Here is a 21,359-nt window from a genome sequence, read left to right as displayed (position 1 = left end):
TATGCTGCATGCCACACTTCTCTAAGGGTATGTCTACACTTACGGCGGTGTTTAGAGTACAGACACTGCACACCTGGTTAGCATGTATATAAAGAGCAGTGTAGATGGTGAGGCATAGCTTAGACGAGTAGAGTGACCTAGATGCCTGAAACCTAGGGTATACATCCCACACAGCTCTCTACACTGCCCCATGTTTACACTACTATTTTTAATTGTGTAGTGTCCACTGGCCCCCTGATGCCGGAGCCCTTCACTGTGGTAGGAGAAGACTCAGGCAGCTCCGCTCTGCCAGAGCCTTTCCTTGCTACAGCAAAATGTTCTACCAGGATGGTGCAGGGAGACGAAAAGTTCAAGCAGCAGGGAGCTGCCAGAGCCTTTCCCTGCTGCCTCCCTCATCAGAGCCTTTTCTTGCTTCAATGAAAGGCTCTAGCAGTGAGAAGCTGCTCCCCACGGCTGTCCCCTTTCGGAGCCTTTCACTACAGCGTGTAGCTACATGCGCCAGTGAATGTAGACACAGCCTGCCTTTCAGTGCAGCCTCCACAAGTGCAGAAATAGTCTAAAATGTAGGTTTTAGGGGGTCTGACATACGTTAATTCACAATGGAAACAAATGAGAAATTAGAGTGCAAAAATACTCTTTGTAGTGTAGCTAGTATTAGCTATTTCTTTTTAAGACCAACTTGCGAGCAATATATAAAATAGTGGGCGGAAAGTGTTAGGCAACTTTAATATAAATGCTTCTGCCACTCCACCTAAAAGGAAGTATATCAGCACTTTGGAGTTTTGTAGTGTGTTTCTTCCCCATGCACATCACATTTTTACAGTTTACTACACAAATGCTTATAATTTATTATTGTTTAATGCTAATGTAAGTGGGATGCTTTATAGATGGACAGGAAGACAAGGGTAGATTCTGTGCTGCAACTCTAAGAGGCACAGCACAGAACTTGCAGCCCAAAGGGAGGGAACCAAAGGTGGCCAGCCTGGGCATTTCAGGGCCTGGACCGGCCCCAGGCATAATTTGGGGGGGCATGCTTGTGTTATAGCAGACCCCTCTGGCTGCCAACTAGCCCCAGTGATGTCTAGAAACTGCCTAGAAACTTAAGCCTATGCCATGCAATAGAGCTAGCAAGGGGATTTTCAGAAAGAAGCCTTATTGCTGTCTTCCACAGTTCCAGAGCCAGGGGAATCTGCCTCAGATCCATAGGTAGGGTTGCCAACTTTCTGACTGCAGAAAACTGAACATCCTTGCCCTGCCCCTTCTCCGAGGCCCCACTCCCACTCACTCCATCCCCCCTCCCCTCCTTCACTTACTTGCTCATTTTCACTGAGCTGGGGCAGGAGGTTGGGGTGTGGCAGGGAATGAGGGCTCTAGGGTACAGGAGGGGGCTGGGGCCGAGGAGTTCGAAGTGTGGGAGGGGGCTCTGAGCTGGGGCAGGAGGTTGGGATGTGGGAAGGCGTGAGGACTCTGGGGTGGGGCCAGGGATGAGGGACTTGGGGTACAGGAGGGGGTTCCAGGCTGGAGCCGAGGGGTTTGGAGTGCGAGAGGGTGTGCGGGCTCTGGGAGGGAGTGTGGGTGTGGGCTCAGGGTTGGGGGAAGGGGTGGGGGCTCCGGGCAGCGCCTTCCTCAGGCATCTCCCGGAAGGAGCTGGCATGTTCCTCTGGCTCCTAGTCAGAGGGGTGGCCAGGGGGCTCTGCACACTGCCCTGGTCTGCAAGCACCACCCCCACACCTCCCACTGGCCACAGTTCCTGGCCAATGGAAGCTGCAGAGACGCTGCTTGGGATAGCACCTACGCTGCGGACAGGGGCAGCATGTAAAGCCTTCCTGGCTGCTGCTGCACCTAGGATCCAGAGGGACATGCCAGTCGCTTCTGGGAGCCATATGGAGCCGGCCATTGTGACCAACTGGACTTTTAGAGGCCCGGTCAGCTGTGCTAACTGGAGCCACCAGTTGAAAACCCGATGCCTGGCAACCCTATCCATGGGCTCAGTCCTACAAGGTTCTTAACTTAAGGTACATGAAGTCATTGAGACTATTTATTTGTTTAAAATTAAGATGCTTAGGTGTTCTGCTGGATCAGAGCTTGAATGCTCAGCAAACAGCAGGACTGGGGCACATGGAAAATACATTGTCCTTTTAAGTCTTCAGGTTTGCTTGGTTTTTTAATTTGTAGAAACCAAGGCCTTTGTCTACACACAAAATTTGCACCAGTTTAATGAACATTGTTTTTAATGGCAAAGAGTCCTGTGACACCTTATAGACTAACAGACGTATCGGAGCATAAGCTTTCATGGGTGAATACCCATTTCATCAGATGCATGTCAGTACAAATTCCCATCTTGAAACTCTTAAAATTTACACAGGCATATATAGATTTTGCTTAAGTCAGTAAGCTACAAATTTACACTACATCAGTATAAACCTGTATAAATAGATTTAAGAATTCCCATCAGTTTAATTAACTTGATTTAAAAACTCACTTTAGTTAAACCAGTGCAAGTTTTGAGTGCAGACAAGGCTTAACATACACATAGGTTCACGCAAAGGGAATCTGTGTGAAAATCAGTAATCACTTAAGATCAGTCTTGTATTTTTTAACATTAGCGAGATCTTTGTATGTACAAGGAATGGTGAATCTGACATTAAATGGTATCAATAACTCTGTTTTTGTTTTTTTTTTAAATATTTTTTTTAAAAAAATGTTATTTGTTTATATTAAATCTATTGTGCCTGCACTGCATTTAGATTTTCCAATTAATTCATAACAATAGAAAATAACAACTGAAACACAGTAATAGCCTAGTCAAACGAATTCTCACCTGAAGTGACAGAAGGAATTTTGTAACTGGAAGTGATGTGGTAATATGGTGGATTATCCATGTGAGTGACTCCAGAGCTGACTGGATCTGTAAGCTGTAGTTCACTCACCAGTTCTTCCAATAGTTGCATTGTTTTATCTCTACCCAAGTAAACAATAACCTTCTTCACCTGCCATTAAAAACAGAAATATAAATAAGAGATTGAATTTGTTTTTTAAAGATGAGGAAAAAACAGAAGGTGAACTGTACACCACAATCCTTTGTCTTTAGTTACATACCATTTACTATTTATTGCATGTGAAGATTTATGTAATCTATTCTAGTTCTAAGAGAAATCATAATGACTTAATCACAGGTTTCAGAGTAGCAGCCGTGTTAGTCTGTATTCGCAAAAAGAAAAGGAGTACTTGTGGCACCTTAGAGACTAACAAATTTATTAGAGCATAAGCTTTCGTGAGCTACAGCTCAGTGAGCTGTAGCTCACGAAAGCTTATGCTCTAATAAATTTGTTAGTCTCTAAGGTGCCACAAGTACTCCTTTTCTTTTTGCATAATGACTTAAGTATCTGTCACTAGGAGTAAACATCAGTATGTATCAGAAATATAAACCAAGATAGTATTCATACTGTGATATCATGAAGATAAAAAAATTCCTTAGCATTGTGATAAAAAAACATTAGATTATTATTATTAAAATGCAAATATTTAAAAATTTTACAGACTTTGATATTCACCATTTATTGTGATTGTTTACTTTTTGTATTTAAGTTGGACAACGAAAATGCAAACTTAAAAAGTTTTACTTTTGTTTTTTTCCAGTTTCACTTTCTGATTCTCATACATTACTATAGCTGCATGTTTGTTGTGTACACTGCCATCACACATTTAAAAAAATAATGATTTCATTGAAATACCTTTTAAAAAACAACGAAACACATTTCAATTAGGTTTTGTAAAATCACGTTCTAATAAACCTACACTTTTGCCCTATACAGCGTCCTTTTAATGCTAATACAGTATGAACTTTATTTTACTTATATTTTTTGTACACTTTTCTTGTTCAAGTGCTAATATTGCAACATAGCATCTGTTTAAATCTCAAGATGATGGAGTCCTTCGTATGTTTTAACAACATCTTAAACAACTAATTAAAAGAAATACTTTATTATTAATTGCATATTAAGTCAATGTGGGATCTATACGAGGTCTTATTTCAGTAAGTTATATTCTTTAAGAAATAAATAAAGAAAAAAAGTACTTCGAACTCAATGCTGAGAAACAGAAGATTGTCAATGGTTATTCTGGTTAGGAATAAAATGACTGCTCGTTCTTATATTACTTTCAGCAGCCTCTGATAACGTAAGAGATGCCAGGTGTCTGGTTTTCAACTGGAACGAAAAGGGATTCTGGTGATTCCAGTCAGCACTGCTGACCAGGCCATTAAAAGTCTGGTTAGCGTGCGGTAGACAGACTTCCTATCCGGCTCCATGCAGCTCCCTGGAAGTGTCCAGCATGTCCCTCCGGCTCCTAAGTGTAGGGACAGCCACAGGGGCTCTGGACACTGCCCCCGCCCCGAGCACCAGCTCCACAGCTTCGATTGGCCTGGAACCATGGCCAAGGTGAGCTGCGGGGGTAGCACCTATGGACAAGAGCAGCGTACAGAGCCCTTCCCCCCCCCCGTCCCATCTAGGAGTTGGAGGGAGATGCCGGCTGCTTCCCGGGAGCTACCTGAGCCCAGAGCCTGCATCCCTCATACCCTTCCATGCCTCAACTCCCTGCCCCAGCCCTCAGCCCCCTCCCACATCCAAATTCTCTCCTGGAGCCCGCAGCACCCTACCCCAACCCTGAGCCCCCTCAGGCACCGAACTCCCTCCCGGAGCCCGCATCCCGTATCATCTCCTGCACCCCAACCCTGAGCCCATTCCTGCATTCCGAATGCCTCGGCCCCAGCCCAGAGCCCCCTCCTGCACCCCAAATCCCTCATCCCCAGCTCCACTCCAGAGGGCACACCCCCAGCTGGAGCCCATCCTACACTCCAAAACTCTCGGCCCCAGCCCAGAGCCCCCTCATCCACCCAAAACCCCTCCTCCCCGGCCCCACCCCAGAGTCCGCACCGCCAGCCGGAGCCCTCACCCCTTCCTGCACTCCAACCCCTTGCCCAAACCCTGTGAAAATGAGTGAGTGAGGGTGTGGGAGAGCGAACGATGGAGGGAGGGGGGGATGGAGTGAATCGGGAACAGGGCCTCAGAGAAGGGGTGGGGTAGGGGTGTTCGGTTTTCTGCTATTAGAAAGTCGGCAACCCTAGATAACATTGATCTTGAATTTATCTTGGGGCATCTAGAGATCCTGGAAACTGGATGGAGTCACTCCTCAGTGTCTCCATTATGATTTTTCTGTGTGAACTCAGAGGTTAGTGGCAAACAATTGCTCTTCGGGCTCTCTAATGCAGAGTACCATAGCTGGTTATTTTGTTATTGCTTTGGTTCAACATGTATATGAGATTATACTGGGTTGTGATGTGAGGTGGTTGAGCTGGAATTCCCTCATTAAAAGTTGGAAGGAATTATTGGAACCATGTTCCTTGTTATTGATTACTCCACAAAATTCCGAACAGTGCTGCTCTTCTCTCAGAATCCATTGGTAAAACTGGCCTGCTCACCCTGTAACCCCTTGTTTCTACCCACAAATAATTCCTATGCCCCTCCACCCTTGGAAGGTTTCCATAATTCTACAGGTCTGTAGGTAGCCCTTGCAGTATTCCATCATTCATTTATTAATTTATCAGTCATGAGAAATACTTCTTATCTTTTTAATCCCTAATCAAAATAAAGTTTTCTTTTAAAGATACAGTACTATATGGTGGTGAAAGAAGAAAGAATATCGTAACAAAATATGAGAAGAAAGAGGGAGTGAAACATAGTATTAAAAATCATCATACATTTCTGAATAGAGGAATTCATTTCTAAAAATACAACCATGCCAAAAAGGGGAAGTCTTCTCACTGGGAGAATATTTGCATTTGGAAGATAACTTGAAATAGAAAATACTTGTTAACATCAGAGACTGCAAAGCAGGAGACATTGAATTTGAACTGGTCACAGCATTGAGTTGTTACATTGTGACACAATGGGATGGCATTCGCCTCATGCTGTATTAGAATGAGATATCATGACCCTTTATGTTACTATTCATCTATTTAGTGGTCTTCGATGAGGAGTTGCTAAACACATAAAATACAATTTTAAAGAAATAAGGATGTGAGGGAAGACTGTAGCATCAAGCACTTACATAAGGCAAGAGGCTGGGTTCGCTATTCACTCCACAAATGCTGATCAAGAAGTGCAAAATTATTTTCAGATTCTTTGGCCAGCTGTCTGCGAGAGTAGTCCAGACATTCTCTATCTCTGACCATGCCACTTCATCACCATACTAGAAAACAAAATTAAGATATCCCTTTTGTAAAGTTCAATAATATAAATAACTTCAAGCAAGGATTTTCTATTGAATAAGTTTAAGAGGTGTTAGAAAAAGGAAACCTAAACCTTATGAGCAGCTGCTATGTTTTATCTATTTCTATAGACTGAAACTTCCATGAATGTTCATCCTCTTTAATATATTCCCCAAATACAAGTAATTATCTCAGAGTCACTACAGTGAGCAAAGACTAACAATTTATAGTAAAAGCTGTGTTATCCGGCACTTTATCAACCAGAAAGCTCTATCATCCAGCATTTCTAATATCTCCCAATACAAATCTTTAATCTAGTAATCGGGTCTGGTATACTGTCCAGGAGGTTATGCAATTGCACATCCTACACTCTACTTTTATGCAAAAGAAGCAGAAGACAAGTAAACAAGCTGATACCATGGATTTAGTCAAAAAAGCAGCTTCCAGGGTGTGTCATAGGGTCATTACAGATTCAGCCCAATCTCCTACACCTTCTACATCTACAATGATAATTGACAGTGATAATGATGATCCTGAGGCATCGCAAGAGCCTGAAGTGCCTTCTGAATCAAAGAAAGATTAAATTATGTTCAGTATAGTTTTACTGTTAAGTGTATTTTTAGTGATCTTGGTGGATGCCATGCACTGCCCATAGCGATATGTAGTGTCATAAGATAACCTACTGTATAGAAAACTTTACCTGTATACACTTAAGTGCTTCAAGAAACCAACCACTCTGCAATGCAGTACTACTGGACTGGTGAGTACCTGTAGACTTTATTCATTTTATTGTATTCTAATTCTTTGAAAATTGGTATTCAATTGGTAAGTATAACTCTTAGTTAACTGGAATTTGAGACTAACTGGCACTCCTCATTCCCCCAACATGCTGGATAAGCTTTTACTGTAGTTTGGAATGCATACTTGTCAGCTATGCAGATTTAGCTGCCACTGCTGAGGTTTTACTAATGCATCCCAGCTACTGACAGTCCTACACAATGTCCTAGAAACCACTTACTACCTGCATTTTTTAATTTAAAAAGCCAGCCTTTCACTAGGAGCCACTGGGCAGAGAAGCAGGCACTCTTACCCTCCCTTTTTCTCTGCTGTGATACAGAAAATAAATGAGACAAGGAAAGGGGACAGCCTTCAGTCAGCTAACAGCAACAGGATTAGCCCACACCACTACCATCTCTCTAATATCCCACCCTTCCACATCACTCTCAGAACTTCGGTTTCTAAGGGGATAAAAGATTAAGGATAATCTAGGCATGGTCCAATATCAAAACAAATACTTTGCCTCAGTCTTTAATGAGAAGCTTAGGGATAATGGTAGGATGACAAATGGGAATGAGGATATGGAGGTAGATATTACCACATCCGAGGTAGAAGCCAAACTTGAACAGCCTAATGGGACTAAATTGGGGGGGCCCAGATAATCTTCATCTAAGAATATTAAAGGTACTGGCACATGAAAGTGTGCGCCCATTAGCAAAAATTTTTAATGAATCTGTAAACTCAGGGGTTGTACCATATGGAGAATTGCTAACATAGTTCACTTTTCCCCCCCTTTCTTAAAAATAGGATCTGGGTAACTACAGGCTAGTTAGTTTGACATCTGTAGTATGCAAGGTCTTGGAAAAAAATATGAAGGAGAAAGCAGTTAAGGACATTGAGGTCAATGGTAATTAGGACAAAAGACAACATGGTTTTAAAAAAGGTAGATCGTGTCAAACCAACCTGATCTCTTTCTTTGAGAAGGTAACAGATTTTTTAGACAAAGGAAATGCAGTGGATTTAATTTACCTCAATTTCAGTAAGGCATTTGATACAGTTCCATATGGGGAATTATTAGCTAAATTGGAAAAGATGGGGATCAATATGAAAATTGAAAATTGGATAAGGAATTGGTTAAAGGGGAGACTACAACAGGTCACACTGAAAGGTGAACTGTCCGGCTGGAAGGAGATTACTAGTGGAGTTCCTCAGGGATCGGTTTTGGGACCAAGCTTATTTAATCTTTTTATTACTGACCTTGGCACAAAAAGTGGGAATGTGCTAATAAAGTTTGCAGATATGACAAAGCTGGGAGGTATTGCCAATTCAGAGAAGGACTGGGATATCATACAGGAAGATCTGGATCACCTTGTAAACTGGAATAATAGTAATAGGATGAAATTTAATAGTGAGAAGTGTAAGGTCATGCATTTAGGGATTAATAACAAGAATTTTAGTTATAAACTGGGGACACATCACTTGGAAGTAACAGAGGAAGAGAAGGACCTCGGAGTATTGGTTGATCACAGGATGACTATGAGCCGCCAATGTAATATGGCCGTAAAAAAGCTAATGCGGTGTTGGGATGCATCAGGCGAGGTATTTCCAGTAGAGATAAGGAGGTGTTAGTAGCGTTATACAAGGCACTGGTGAGACCATCTGGAATACTGTGTGCAGTTCTGGTCTCCCATGTTTAAGAAAGATGAATTCAAACTGCAACAGGTACAGAGAAGGGCTACTGGGATGATCCGAGGACTGGAAAACCTGTCTTATGAAAGGAGACTCAAGGAGCTTGGCTTGTTTTGCCTAACCAAAAGAAGGCTGAGAGGAGATTTGATTGCTCTTTATAAATATATCAGAGGGATAAATACCACGGAGGGAGAAAAATTATTTAAGCTCAGTACCAATGTGGACACAAGAACAAATGGATATAAACTGGCCATCAGGAAGTTTAGTCTTGAAATTAGACAAAGGTTTCTAACTCTCAGAGGACTGACGTTCTGTAACAGCCTTCCAAGGGAAGCAGTGGGGGCAAAAGACATATCTGGCTTCAAGACTAAGCTTGATAAGATTATGGAGGGGATGGTATGATGGGATAGCCTAATTTTGGCAATTAATTGATCTTTAGCTATTAGCGGTAGATATGTCCAGATAGCAGTAGATAAGCGGTGATGGGATGTTAGATGGGATGGGATCTGAGTTACTACAGAGAATTCTTTCCTGGGTGTCTGGCTGGTGAGTCTTGCCCACACGCTCAGGGTCTAGCTGATCGCCATATTTGCAGTCGGGATGGAATTTTCCTCCAAGGCAGATTGACAGAAGCCCTGGGGGTTTTTTGCTTTCCTAATCAGCATAGGGCATGGGTCACTGGTTGGAGGATTCTCTGCACCTTCAAGTCTTTAAACTACAATTTGAGGACTTCAATAGCTCAGACATAGGTTAGGGGTTTATTACAGGAATGGATGGATGAGATACTGTGGCCTGCGTTGTGCAGGACATAAGACTAGACGATCATAATGGTCCCTTCATACCTTAAAGTCTATGCTCTGGTCTACACTAGGCGCTCAGGTCGAATTTAGCAGTGTTAAATTGATGTAACCCTGCACCCGTCCACATGATGAAGCCCTTTTTTTCGACTTAAAGGGCTCTTAAAATCAATTTCCTTACTCCACCCCTGACAAGGGGATTAGCGCTGAAATCGGTTTTGCTGGGTCGAATTTGGGGTACTGTGGACGCAATTAGATGGTATTGGCCTCCGGGAGCTATCCCAGAGTGCTCCATTGTGACCGCTCTGGACAGCACTCTCAACTCAGATGCACTGACCAGGTAGACAGGAAAAGGCCCGCGAACTTTTGAATTTCAATTTCTTGTTTGGCCAGTGTGGCAAGCTGCAGGTGACCATGCAGAGCTCATCAGCAGAGGTGACTATGATGGAGTCCCAGAATCGCAAAAGAGCTCCAGAACGGACCGAACGGAAGGTACGGGATCTGATTGCTTTATGGGGAGAGGAATCCATGCTATCAGAACTACGTTCCAGTTTTTGAAATGTCAAAACATTTGTGAAAATCTCCCTGGGCATGAAGGACAGAGGCCATAACAGGGACCCAAAACGGTTCCACGTGAAACTTAAGGAGGTGAGGTGAGCCTACCAGAAAACCAGAGAGACCAACGGCCGCTCCAGGTCAGAGCCCCTAAAATGCCTCTTCTATGATGAGCTGCATGCCATTTTAGGGGGTTCAGCCACCACTACCCCAGCCGTATTGTTTGACTCCTTCAATGGAGATGGAGGCAACATGGAAGCAGGTTTTGGGGACGAGGAAGACGAGGAGGAGGAGGAGGTTGTAGATAGCTCACAGTAAACAAGCGGAGAAACCGGTTTTCCCGACAGCCAGGAACCGTTTCTCACTCTGGACCTGGAGCCAGTACCTCCCGAACCCACCCAAGGCTGCCTCCCGGACCCACCAGGTGGAGAAGGGACCTCTGGTGAGTGTACCTTTTAAAATACTATAAAAGGTTTAAAAGCTAGCATGTATAATGATTAATTTGCCCTGGCATTTGTGGCTCTCCTGGATATACTCCCAAAGCCTTTGCAAAAGGTTTCTGGGGAGGGCAGCCTTATTCCATCCACCATGGTAGGACACTTTACCACTCCAGACCAGTAGCACATACTCGGGAATCATTGTAGAGCAAACCATTGCAGTGTATGTTTGCTGGCGTTCAAACAACATCCATTCTTTATCTCTCTGTATTATCCTCAGGAGAGTGATATCATTCATCGTCCCCTGGTTGAAATAGGGTGCTTTTCTTAAGGGGACATTCAGAGGTGCCTGTTCCTGCTAGGCTGTTTGCCTATGGCTGAACAGAAATGTTCCCTGCTGTTAGCCATGCGGGGGGGGGGGGCAAAATGCGACCTTGTAACGAAAGCACATGTGCTATGTATGTAATGTTAAGAGCAAGGTTTACTGTGAAAGAGTGTACCCACTGTTCTATAAAATGTGTCTTTTCAAATACCACTGTCCCTTTCTTTTTCTCCACCAGCTGCATGTGTTTCAAGGATCACAGGATCTTCTCCTTCCCAAAGGCTAGCAAAGATTAGAAGGCGAAAAAAAACGCACTCGCGATGAAATGTTCTCTGACTTCATGCTGTCCTCCCACACTGACAGAGCACAGACGAATGCATGGAGGCAGACAATGTCAGAATGCAGGAAAGCACAAAATGACCGGGAGGAGAGGTGGTGGGCTGAAGAGAGGACTGAAGCTGAAAGGTGGTGGCAGCATGATGAGAGGAGGCAGGATTCAATGCTGAGGCTGCTGGAGGATCAAACTAATATGCTCCAGCGTATGGCTGAGCTGTAGGAAAGGCAGCAGGAGCACAGACCGCCGCTACAGCCCCTATGTAACCAACTGCCCGCCTCCTCACTCAGATGCCCAAGAACGCAGTGCAGGGGCCTCTGTCCACCCAGCCACTCTACCCCAGAGGACTGCCCAAGCAACAGAAGGCTGGCATTCAATAAGTTTTAAACTTTTAAAGTGCTGTGTGGCCTTGTCCTTCCCTCCTCCACCACCCCTCCTGGGCTACCTTGGTAATTATCCCCCTATTTGTGTGATGAATTAATAAAGAATGCATGAATGTGAAGCAACAATGACTTTATTGCCTCTGCAAGCAGTGATCGAAGGGAGGTGGGGAGGGTGGTTAGCTTACAGGGAAGTAGAGTGAACCAAGGGGGGGGTTCATCAAGGAGAAACAAACAGAACTTTCACACCGTAGCCTGGCCAGTCATGAAACTGGTTTTCAAAGCTTCTCTGATGCACACCGCACCCTCCTGTGCTCTTCTAACCGCCCTGGTGTCTGGCTGTGCGTAACTAGCAGCCAGGTGATTTGCCTCAACCTCCCACCCCGCCATAAAGGTCTCCCCCTTACTCTCACAGATATTGTGGAGCGCACAGCAAGCAGTAATAACAGTGGGAATATTGGTTTCGCTGAGGTCTAACCGAGTCAGTAAACTGCACCAGCGCACTTTTGAACGTCCAAATGCACATTCTACCACCATTCTGCATTTGCTCAGCCTGTAGTTGAACAGCTCCTGACTACTCTCCAGGCTGCCTATGTATGGCTTCATGAGCCATGGCATTAAGGGGTAGGCTGGGTCCCCAAGGATAACTATTGGCATTTCAACATCCCCAATGGTTATTTTCTGGTCTGGAAATTAAGTTCCTTCCTGCAGCTGTTCAAACAGACCAGAGTTCCTGAAGATGCGAGCGTCATGCACCTTTCCCAGCCATCTCACGTTGATGTCGGTGAAACGTCCCTTGTGATCCATCAGTGCTTGCAGCACCATTGAAAAGTACCCCTTGCGGTTTACGTACTCGCTGCCAAGGTGGTCCGGTCCCAAGATAGGGATATGCGTTCTATCGCCCCACCATAGTTAGGGAATCCCATTGCAGCAAAGCCATCCACTATGACCTGCACATTTCCAGAGACACTACCCTTGATAGCAGCAGCTCAGAGATTGTGTTGGCTACTTGGATCACAGCAGCCCCCACAGTAGGTTAACCCACTCCAAATTGATTCCCGACTGACTGGTAGCTGTCTGGCGTTGCAAGCTTCCACCGGGCTATTGCCACTCTCTTCTCAACTGTGAGGGCTTCTCTCATCTTGGTATTCTTGCGATTCAGGGCAGGGGAAAGAAAGTCACAAAGTTCCATGAAAGTGTCCTTATGCATGCAAAAGTTTTGCAGCCACTGGGAATCGTCCCAGATCTGCAACATTATGCGGTCCCACCAGTCTGTGCTTGTTTCCTGGGCCCAGAATCGGCATTCCATGGCATGAACCTGCCCCGTTACCACCATGATGTCCAAATTGCCAGGGCCGGTGCTTTGAGAGAAGTCTGTGTCCATGTCCTCATCACTCTCGTCACCGTGCTGACATCGCCCACTCGCCCGGTTTCGCTTTGCCAGCTTCTTGTGCTGCATATACTGCTGGATAATGCGTGTGGCGTTTAATGTGCTCCTAATTGCCAAAGTGATCTGAGCGGGCTCCATGCTTGCCATGGTATGGCGTCTGAACAGAAAAAAGGCGCAGAACGATTGTCTGCTGTTGCCCTGACGGAGGGAGGGGCGACTGACGACATGGCTTACAGGGTTGGCTTACGGGGAATTAAAATCAACAAAGGGGGTGGCTTTGCGAGAAACTGAATGGCCGCCTTAAGGCTAGAACTCAAAACCGGGTTTAGCAGACCGTTGATTTCACGGAGGGAGGGAGGGAGGAAGGGAGGAGAAAATGAATACAAAACAAATCTGGTCTATTTCTTGTTTTGAGCCACTTCATCTATCTTTATACATCATGCTGGCAGCAGACTGTGCAGTACGACCACTAGCCATCGTCACCTCCTGGGTGCTCGGCAGAAGACGGTACAGTATGACTACTGGCAATCATCTTCTGCTAGCTGCAGATTAAAAGAGAGTGCACTGCCGGTAGGACTCAATCGCCATGAGACGAAACAAGGGAAATGACCTGGCTGAGTCACTCCCATGTTTGCCCAGGCGCCCGGTTAAAAGAACACCCAGGACTACGTCAACGATGGCTACCAGTCATACTGCACTGTCTGCTGCCAAAAGGCAATAAACTGCTGCTGTGTAGCAATGCAGTACCACGTCCGCCAGCACCCAGGTGACATACGGTGACGGTTAGCTGAGAGGACTCCATGCTTGCTGTGGTATGGCATCTGCACAGGTAACTCAAGAAAAAAGGTGCAAAACGATTGTCTGCCCTTGCTTTTACGGAGGGAGGGAAGGAACGGGGGCCTGACGATATGTACCCAGAACCACCCGCAACAATGTTTTAGCCCCATCAGGCACTGGGATTTCTGCCCAGAATTCAAATGGGCGGTGGAGACTGCAGGAACTGTGGGATAGCTTCCCACAGTGCAAAGCTACGGAAGTCAACGGTTGCCTCGGTACTGTGGACACAGTCCGCCGACTACATGCACTTAGAGCATTTGTGTGGGGACACACTCGACTGTATAAAAATGCTTTCTACAAAACCAACTTCTATAAATTTGATCTAATTTCACAGAGTAGACATACCCTATGATTCTATGAAAAGGAGGGAGGGAGAAAGATGTAATGTACTAAATGGAGAGAGAACAAAGAAAACCTATTGTTTACTTGGAGGCAGGAAGAAACAGAATGACAAACAAATCATCCAGGGAGAATGAAGAAACAGAGAAGACACACACAATCTGAGCAATCTCTTTGAGGTTCTCTTACCACTAGTTTTTAGGTAGGTTTGTTGGGTTGTTGTTTTTTAAATTACACAAGGGAGTTATCTATCTAGATACCTAAATTATGAGATAGCACTTTTAAACTTGTGATCATTAAGACATTCTTATTGAAAATAACCTGTTATTATGTTATATGCTCAATAGCATGCCATATGCTTCTCCTAAAATTGCCCAGAATGTTCATTAAACTATTTGGTAGCTTCCAGACCCACAAGTAATTTGGAGAACTGGCTTTTGAAAATTTTTGCATAAGCTGACAACCATGCTAATGAAGAATTTCATACTGCCTAAATCAGCTTGCTAATAAAAGCTCACTAACTGGTATCAGTAGCCCTACACTGAACCTCTTCCCCTTCTGGATTTAACAATTCCCTGAATCAAACAACAAGAAACATCAAAAGACTGGTTTTACCTTTGCTGTCATATACATCAGATTGTTTAAAACCATAGCAGTAGCCTGTGGTGATCCCCAGCCTTCTCCTCGTAGCCAGCGTCTGCTGTTTACCATCATTTCTCTGTCTTTTAAAGAATCCTCTTCATCTTCATCTTGATGCCGTATTGTTGGCAAAGGTTTCAAATCTACCAACTCAATATTATTCATCCACGGTAGCAAATAGTGCAGCATCACCTGTCTCCCAGCAGGGCGTGCTGTTTGAATTCTCTGGCTTACCTCTGTTTTTCAAAAATAAATACATACATAAAATGCAAATCCATAAATATTACTAGAAAAGTTTCTGTAGTAGTATATTTATAGTTTTAGTATTTCATACAAGAATAAATTAATACTATTATTAGGGCTGTCAATCACAGTTAACTCACGCAATTAACTCAAAAAATTAATCGTGATTAAAAAATGAATCATGATTAATCACATTTTTAATCACACTGTTAAACAATAGAATTCCAGTTGAAATGTATTCAATATTTTTGATGTTTTCTACATTTTCAAATATATTGATTTCAATCACAACACAGAATACAAAGTGTACAGTGCTAACTTCATATTATTTTTATTACAAATATTTGCACTGTAAAAATGATAAACAAAATAAATATTTTTCAATTCACCTCATACAAGTACTGTAGTATTGCAATCTCTTTATGGTGCAAGTGTAACTTACAAATGTAGAATTTTTTTTGTTACATAACTGCACTCAAAAAACCAAAACAATGTAAAACTTTAGAGCCTACAAGTCCACTCAATCCCAATTCTTGTTCAGCCAATCACTAAGACAAACAAGTTTGTTTCTTTTTTTACAATGTCACCCTGAAAGTGAGAATAGGCGTTTGCATGGCACTTTTATAGCTGGCATTGCAAGGTATTTATGTGCCAGATATGCTAAACATTCGTATGCCCCTTCAAGCTTTGGCCACCATTCCAGAGGACATGCTTCCATACTGATGATGCTCGTTTAAGAAAAAAAGAAAAGTGTTAATTCTCCTGTGAGGGAGAACTGTATGTTTCCTGTTCTGTTTTACCCCATTCTGCCATATATTTCATGTTATAGCAATCTCGGATGATGACCAAGCACATTATTCATTTTAAGAACACTTTCACTGCAGACTTGACAAAATGCAAAGACGGTAGCAATGTGAGATTTCTAAAGATAGCTACAGCACTCAACCTAAGATTTAAGAATCTGAAGTGCCCTCCAAAATCTGAGAGGGATGAGGTGTGGCGCATGCTTTCAGAAGCCTTATAAGAGCAACACTCCGATGCAGAAACTACAGAACTGAATCACCAAAAAAGCTAGTGGCATCTGACTCAGATGATGAAAATAACTCTGCGTCAGGCCGCACTGGTTTGGAATGTTATTGAGCAGAACCTGTCATCAGCATGGATGCATGTCATTTGGAATGGTGGCTGAAGCATGAAGGGACATATGAACCTTTAGTGCATCTGGCACGTAAATATCTTGCGATGTCTGCTAAAACAATGCCATGCAAACACCTGTTGTCACTTTCAGGTGACACTGTAAACAAGAAGTGGGGAGCATTATCTCCTGCAAATGGAAACAAACTTGTTTGTCTGAGCAATTGGCTGAACAAGAAGTAGGACTGAGTGGACGTGTAGGCTCTGAAGTTTTACATTTTTTTATATTTGCGTGCAGTTATTTCTTGGTACATAATTCTACATTTGTAAGTTCAACTTTCATGATAAAGAGATTGCACTACACTATTTGTATTAGATGAATTGAAAAATACTATTTCTTTTGTTTTTTACTGTGCAAATATTCGTAATAAAAATAATATAAAGTGAGCACCGTACACTTTATTCTGTGTGGTAATTGAAATCAATATATTTGAAAATGTAGAAAACATCAAAAATATTTAAATAAATGGTATCCTATTATTTTTTAAAAGTGTGATTAATCACACGATTAATTTTTTTAATCACTTGACATCCTTATTATTGAAGATATTTTTTATTTAATTGACAACAAATTTGTCCTCACAATCCAAATGAAGGATGCAGATTTCAACTAAATAAGCTTTTTGGTGAACAAAATTATATTGCAGAATTGGAATGCTGAAAGTGCAGGTAGTTTCAACTGATACATTCATATTAACTTAAACTGTCAAATTATAAGAAGGAAGTCCATACATAAAAACTCTCTCTATTAAGAACAGTTAATTATGTATCCATTTCAAAAACAATTTAAACTGAAAACCAAATGTATTAGGATTAAATATTTCATATTCACTAACCTAACAGACAAGATAGTCAGTTATAAAGCAAAAGGATCATGTCAGAAGTTGTCTGGTTAAAAGAAACTACTTAAAGTGTCTTTAAAGTTGTCTAAGGCCCTGGTCCTGCAAAGACTTATGCATGGCCTTGAAGTCTCTGCGTGACATTCCGGCCCCAACAGAAGTCAATGGCAAAATTCCAATTGACTTCAGCATGACCAAGATTTAATCCAGTGTGTAAAGTAAAGCAAGGGTTAAATCTTTGCAGGACAGGGTTCTACTGAGTAGGTTATGACTTCAGCCATTAAAAGAAGAACTACCCCTTCTCTACAAAAACCTAGCAACAGAACCCTCCTCGCTATCATTACCAGCCTCAGTTGTAGCCCAAAATATATTAAGAGTATATGAAAAACAAATAAACAATGCTACACTATACAGAGACCCAATCCTTCAAAGGAATCTACCCCTCAAACAGAATCTACTAAGGATTGTTGCACCAGTCAGAGCAACCACGGTTGGCAGCATTGCACCAGGCATCATGTAGTGAAGTTTCCAGAACTGGCTCAATCCTGTGTATTCATGAATCGCTGAGGCAGGCCTGTGGGCAGCGCCAGGTTGAATCAGGTGTGCACCTCTTTATGTGTCAAGGAGAGTTTGAAAGCCGTGTGCTGGCAGGTTTTTGTCCATCCTGTTGACATGGCCGAAGAGCACACAATACCATTTTTTAACATAATGAGTGACTGAAGGAATGCCAGATCATTGCAAGACTAACATATCCTAAAAGTCAAACCACTACATGCTCAGGATTTGGCACTGACAGGACTTATGGAATGCCTCTAGCTGTTCCAAGTCTGCCTGTAAGAGTCCAGTTTCTGACCCATTTAGCAATACAGGGAGCACACAGGTTGACAGGCTTGAACTCTGTCTCAGCACAAAGATGTTTTTGCATCCGTACGTGAGACATGGACTTCATTCAGGAGGTGACAAGACCCATCAGTTGAAGAAGAAACAGTTACTAATCTGCTCTGTAACTATTGCGCTTCAAATGTGTTGCATTTATCCATTCTACTTCAGGTGTGGGCACACTCAGGCCATAGTTGTTGGAGATTTTTCCCACAACAGTACCTGGTCAGGGTGGCTCATGTGCCCTCTGCTGCCTCATGATGCTGCTGCATGATAGTGCTGCGCCATCCCGACCCTCTTTCTCACTGCTCATGACAATTGTTGGAATGTGTGCCCTTGCTAGTGCAAGTTTTTCCTCTTATTTGTATATAGTGTGTACCTGTTTTAGTAGTCTGTTTTTGGTTAATTATAGGTATAAGTTTTCTTTTGAAGTGTTTTCAAACACTTCAGTTCCTGTGCCTGGGTATTGGTACTGTTGCTGGGGCATTCCTCAGTCACCGGGGTTTAAACCCTGCCAATTCTGCAAGCTGCCAATACTGGTGAATGACCCACACTCCAGCTGCCTGAAGTGTCTTGGGGAGACTCATATCAGGGTTCAGTGTCAAATTTTCAGACTTTAAACCTAGAACCAAGAAACACAGTGAGTTCAGGCTTAAGTTGCTGCTGATAGAGTCAAAGCTGAGCCCACATTGAAGTCTATTTGTTGAAGAAGAGGAAGTTACTCACCTTGTGCAGTAACAAGGGTTCTTTGACACGTGTCCCCCTGTGGGTGCTCCACTTTAGGTGTCGGTGCGTCCGCTTTTTGGTGGCAGTGCTTGGTTGGGGTGCGCGTGCACAGTAGCCATCTCAGAGTACCATTGGCACCTCATTTAGCGTGCGTATGACCTGACCTGTTCAATTCCTTCTCTAGCGCAGAGCTCAAGGCATGAACTCCGAAGTAGAGGGGAGCAGGGTGGGTAGTGGAGCACCCACAGGAACACACATCTCGAAGAACTCTCGTTACTGCACAAGATGAGTAACTTCCTTTTCTTCTTTGAGTAGTGTCCCTGTGGGTTCTCCACTTCAGGTGTCTGAAGAACAGTGCCCCGCTGTGGACGGTAGAGGCTTTGGAGTCGTGTGTGTTGTTGCAGAGAGCACGGTAAGGCCTAATATAGGACTTGTCTACACTGGCAATTTACAGCGCTGCAACTTTCTCACTCACACTGCCAGGCGCAAAGGTAAGGGAACCAAGTCTGCCTGGACCACATTGGAACAATTAGTAAGATACGAGCCTAGTCAGTCCGTATCTTGTGAATGACTCATGAGATTAGAGGTATCGGTGGGAATGCGTACATGAGTGATGAATCCCCTAGTGACTTGGGTGCTAGTCCCACCCTAGAGCAGAATAGTGGGCACTTGTGGTTTGTTACTGATGCAAACAGGTATACAGATGGATAGCCCCATTTTTGGAATATCGATTGGAGGACACTGTCGTGTATTTCCCATTTGTGTTCCTCAGAGAAGTGTCTGCTTAGTGTGTCCACCATCATATTCTGACACCCCAGGAGATAAGATGCTGAGATGGGTACGTTGTGGTGAATGCACCAGTTCCACAATTTCAGGGCCTGGTGCAGAGTGAATGGGAGAAAGCTCCTGTTTGACGATTGATATCGAACATGCATACTATCTTGTCAGTCATTATGTGGATTGATTCGTTCCATATGATTGGGAGGAAGTGCCTATATGCATTGTATACTGCTTGGACCTCCAGGAGATTGATGTGGAGCTGAGTTTCCATCGGTGAACACTAGCCTTACATGGTGTACTGGTCTAAGTGAGCTCCCCAGCTTATGAGTGATGCGTCGGTCATGATTATTAGTGATGGAGGATCCTGTTGGAAAGAAATCCTGTGCAGGTGTTTTCTGGTTTCAGCCACTATTTGAGTGATGCAATGACCTTTGAGGGTATTGTCACTCTTTTGTTTAGATTGTTTGCAGGGAGTGTACACAGTGCTCAGCCAGCCCTGCAGGCACCGCATATGCAGTCTCGCATATCTCACCATGAACGTCATGGCTGCCATGTGACCTAATGTCTGCAGGCAGGTTCTGGAGGACATTTTAGGGCTGCCAGTGACTGTCAAGATGAGGTTGGCATTGTCATGAATCTGTGATGAGGCAACAGTGCCCTGGCCTGTGTGGAGTCGAGATAGGCCCCAGTGAATTCCAGTTGTTGCACTGGGTTCAGTGTAGATTTCTGTATATTCATCTGCAACCCTAGTCTGGAACAGCTTGATGGTTGTCTTCTACACCAGTGGTCTCCAAAGTGGGGTGCGTACACCGCAGGGGGTGTGCAAGACCATCCCTGGGGGTGTGCAGCGGGAGGAGCGCCGCCGAAGGAGCGCTGCTGGCACACCGGCAGCAGCTCGGCTTTCCCCGACCTTTGATTCTTCGGTGGCACGCCAGCGGCAGCTCGGCACTCCCCGGCTCCATCTTCGGCGGCACACCGGCAGCTCTTTTTTTTCTTTGTGCTTCCCTAGAGCTGGCCCTGGGGGTGTGCGATCCAAAAAGTTTGGAGACCACTGTTCAAAACCATGTGTGTCGCTTCTTCCTGAGTTGTGCCTTTCAGTAGACAATCATCTAGGTACGGGAAGATCATCACTCCTCTCCTTTGTAAATGGACCGCCACTATGGTGAGGGTTTTTTAAAAAAAACTTGAGGGGCAGTGGAAAGGCCAGAAGATAGTATTCTGTATTGGTAATGGTTGACCCCCCAAAGATCTTAAAAATTGTCTCTGCACAGGGTGTATGGTAATATGAAAGTAAGCATCTTGGAGGTCAAGGGCTGAAAACCAGTCCCCCTAGTCTAGAATTGGAATAATTGTGGCCAGTGTGACCACTCTGAATTTATGGTTCCATACAAATTTGTTGAGCTTCCAAAGACATAAGAGGGGCCTCAATGTTCTTCTTTTTGGTGAGAAAATAATGGGAGTAAAAACCTTTCCCTTTGTATTGAGCTGGAATTTGCTCCACGGCACCCAATTGGTTTGAGATGGGTCACTTTCTGTTGTAAGAGGTGCTCGTGAGAAGGGTCCCTGAAGAGGGACAGGGAAAGAGGCAGGGAGTGGGAAGAGCGAGGAAGGGGATGGCATTACCCGATATTATAATCTGAAGTCCCCATTGGTCTGGTTTTATTGGTGCCCAGGCATGGTAGAATGGGCACAGGTGGTGGCCAAAAGGTTGGGCAGGAGTATCTTACAGCGCTGTATCGTGGGGGAGATTGTTCAGACCCTCGACCAAGACTTCAAAATGTGGCTTGGTGGTAATGGTTGTGAAGAGGAGGACTGAGTTTGAGTAGCCCTACGTCTTTGTTAACATTGTTTATTTCTGTTCTGGTCAAATTGCCATTGTTGTGGATGGTGGAAAGAGGTGTCTCTGCCCTTTTGGTACAGTTTTGTTAGGAGAC

The 21,359-nt window shown here is 43.9% G+C and overlaps 1 protein-coding gene across 16 annotated transcripts in view; it reads right to left on the bottom strand.

Annotated features, from left to right (window-relative positions):
* Window positions 1-21,359, bottom strand: part of FRYL (FRY like transcription coactivator) — a 429,780-nt gene that overhangs the window by 131,933 nt on the left and 276,488 nt on the right. For all 16 annotated transcript variants that reach the window (XM_043513888.1, XM_043513887.1, XM_043513879.1 and 13 more), the window contains 3 exons: window positions 14,741-15,000; window positions 6,109-6,249; window positions 2,822-2,990 (listed from right to left, as the gene is read on the bottom strand). In XM_043513888.1, coding sequence (XP_043369823.1) covers window positions 2,822-2,990; window positions 6,109-6,249; window positions 14,741-15,000 — 570 coding nt within the window. The remainder of the gene's footprint in view (window positions 1-2,821; window positions 2,991-6,108; window positions 6,250-14,740; window positions 15,001-21,359) is intronic.

The sequence above is a fragment of the Dermochelys coriacea genome, chromosome 4, assembly GCF_009764565.3.
Source record: "Dermochelys coriacea isolate rDerCor1 chromosome 4, rDerCor1.pri.v4, whole genome shotgun sequence".
Lineage (NCBI taxonomy): Eukaryota > Metazoa > Chordata > Testudines > Dermochelyidae > Dermochelys > Dermochelys coriacea.
Note: the sequence above shows the minus strand (reverse complement) of the source record. Positions and strands in the feature narration are given on the sequence as shown.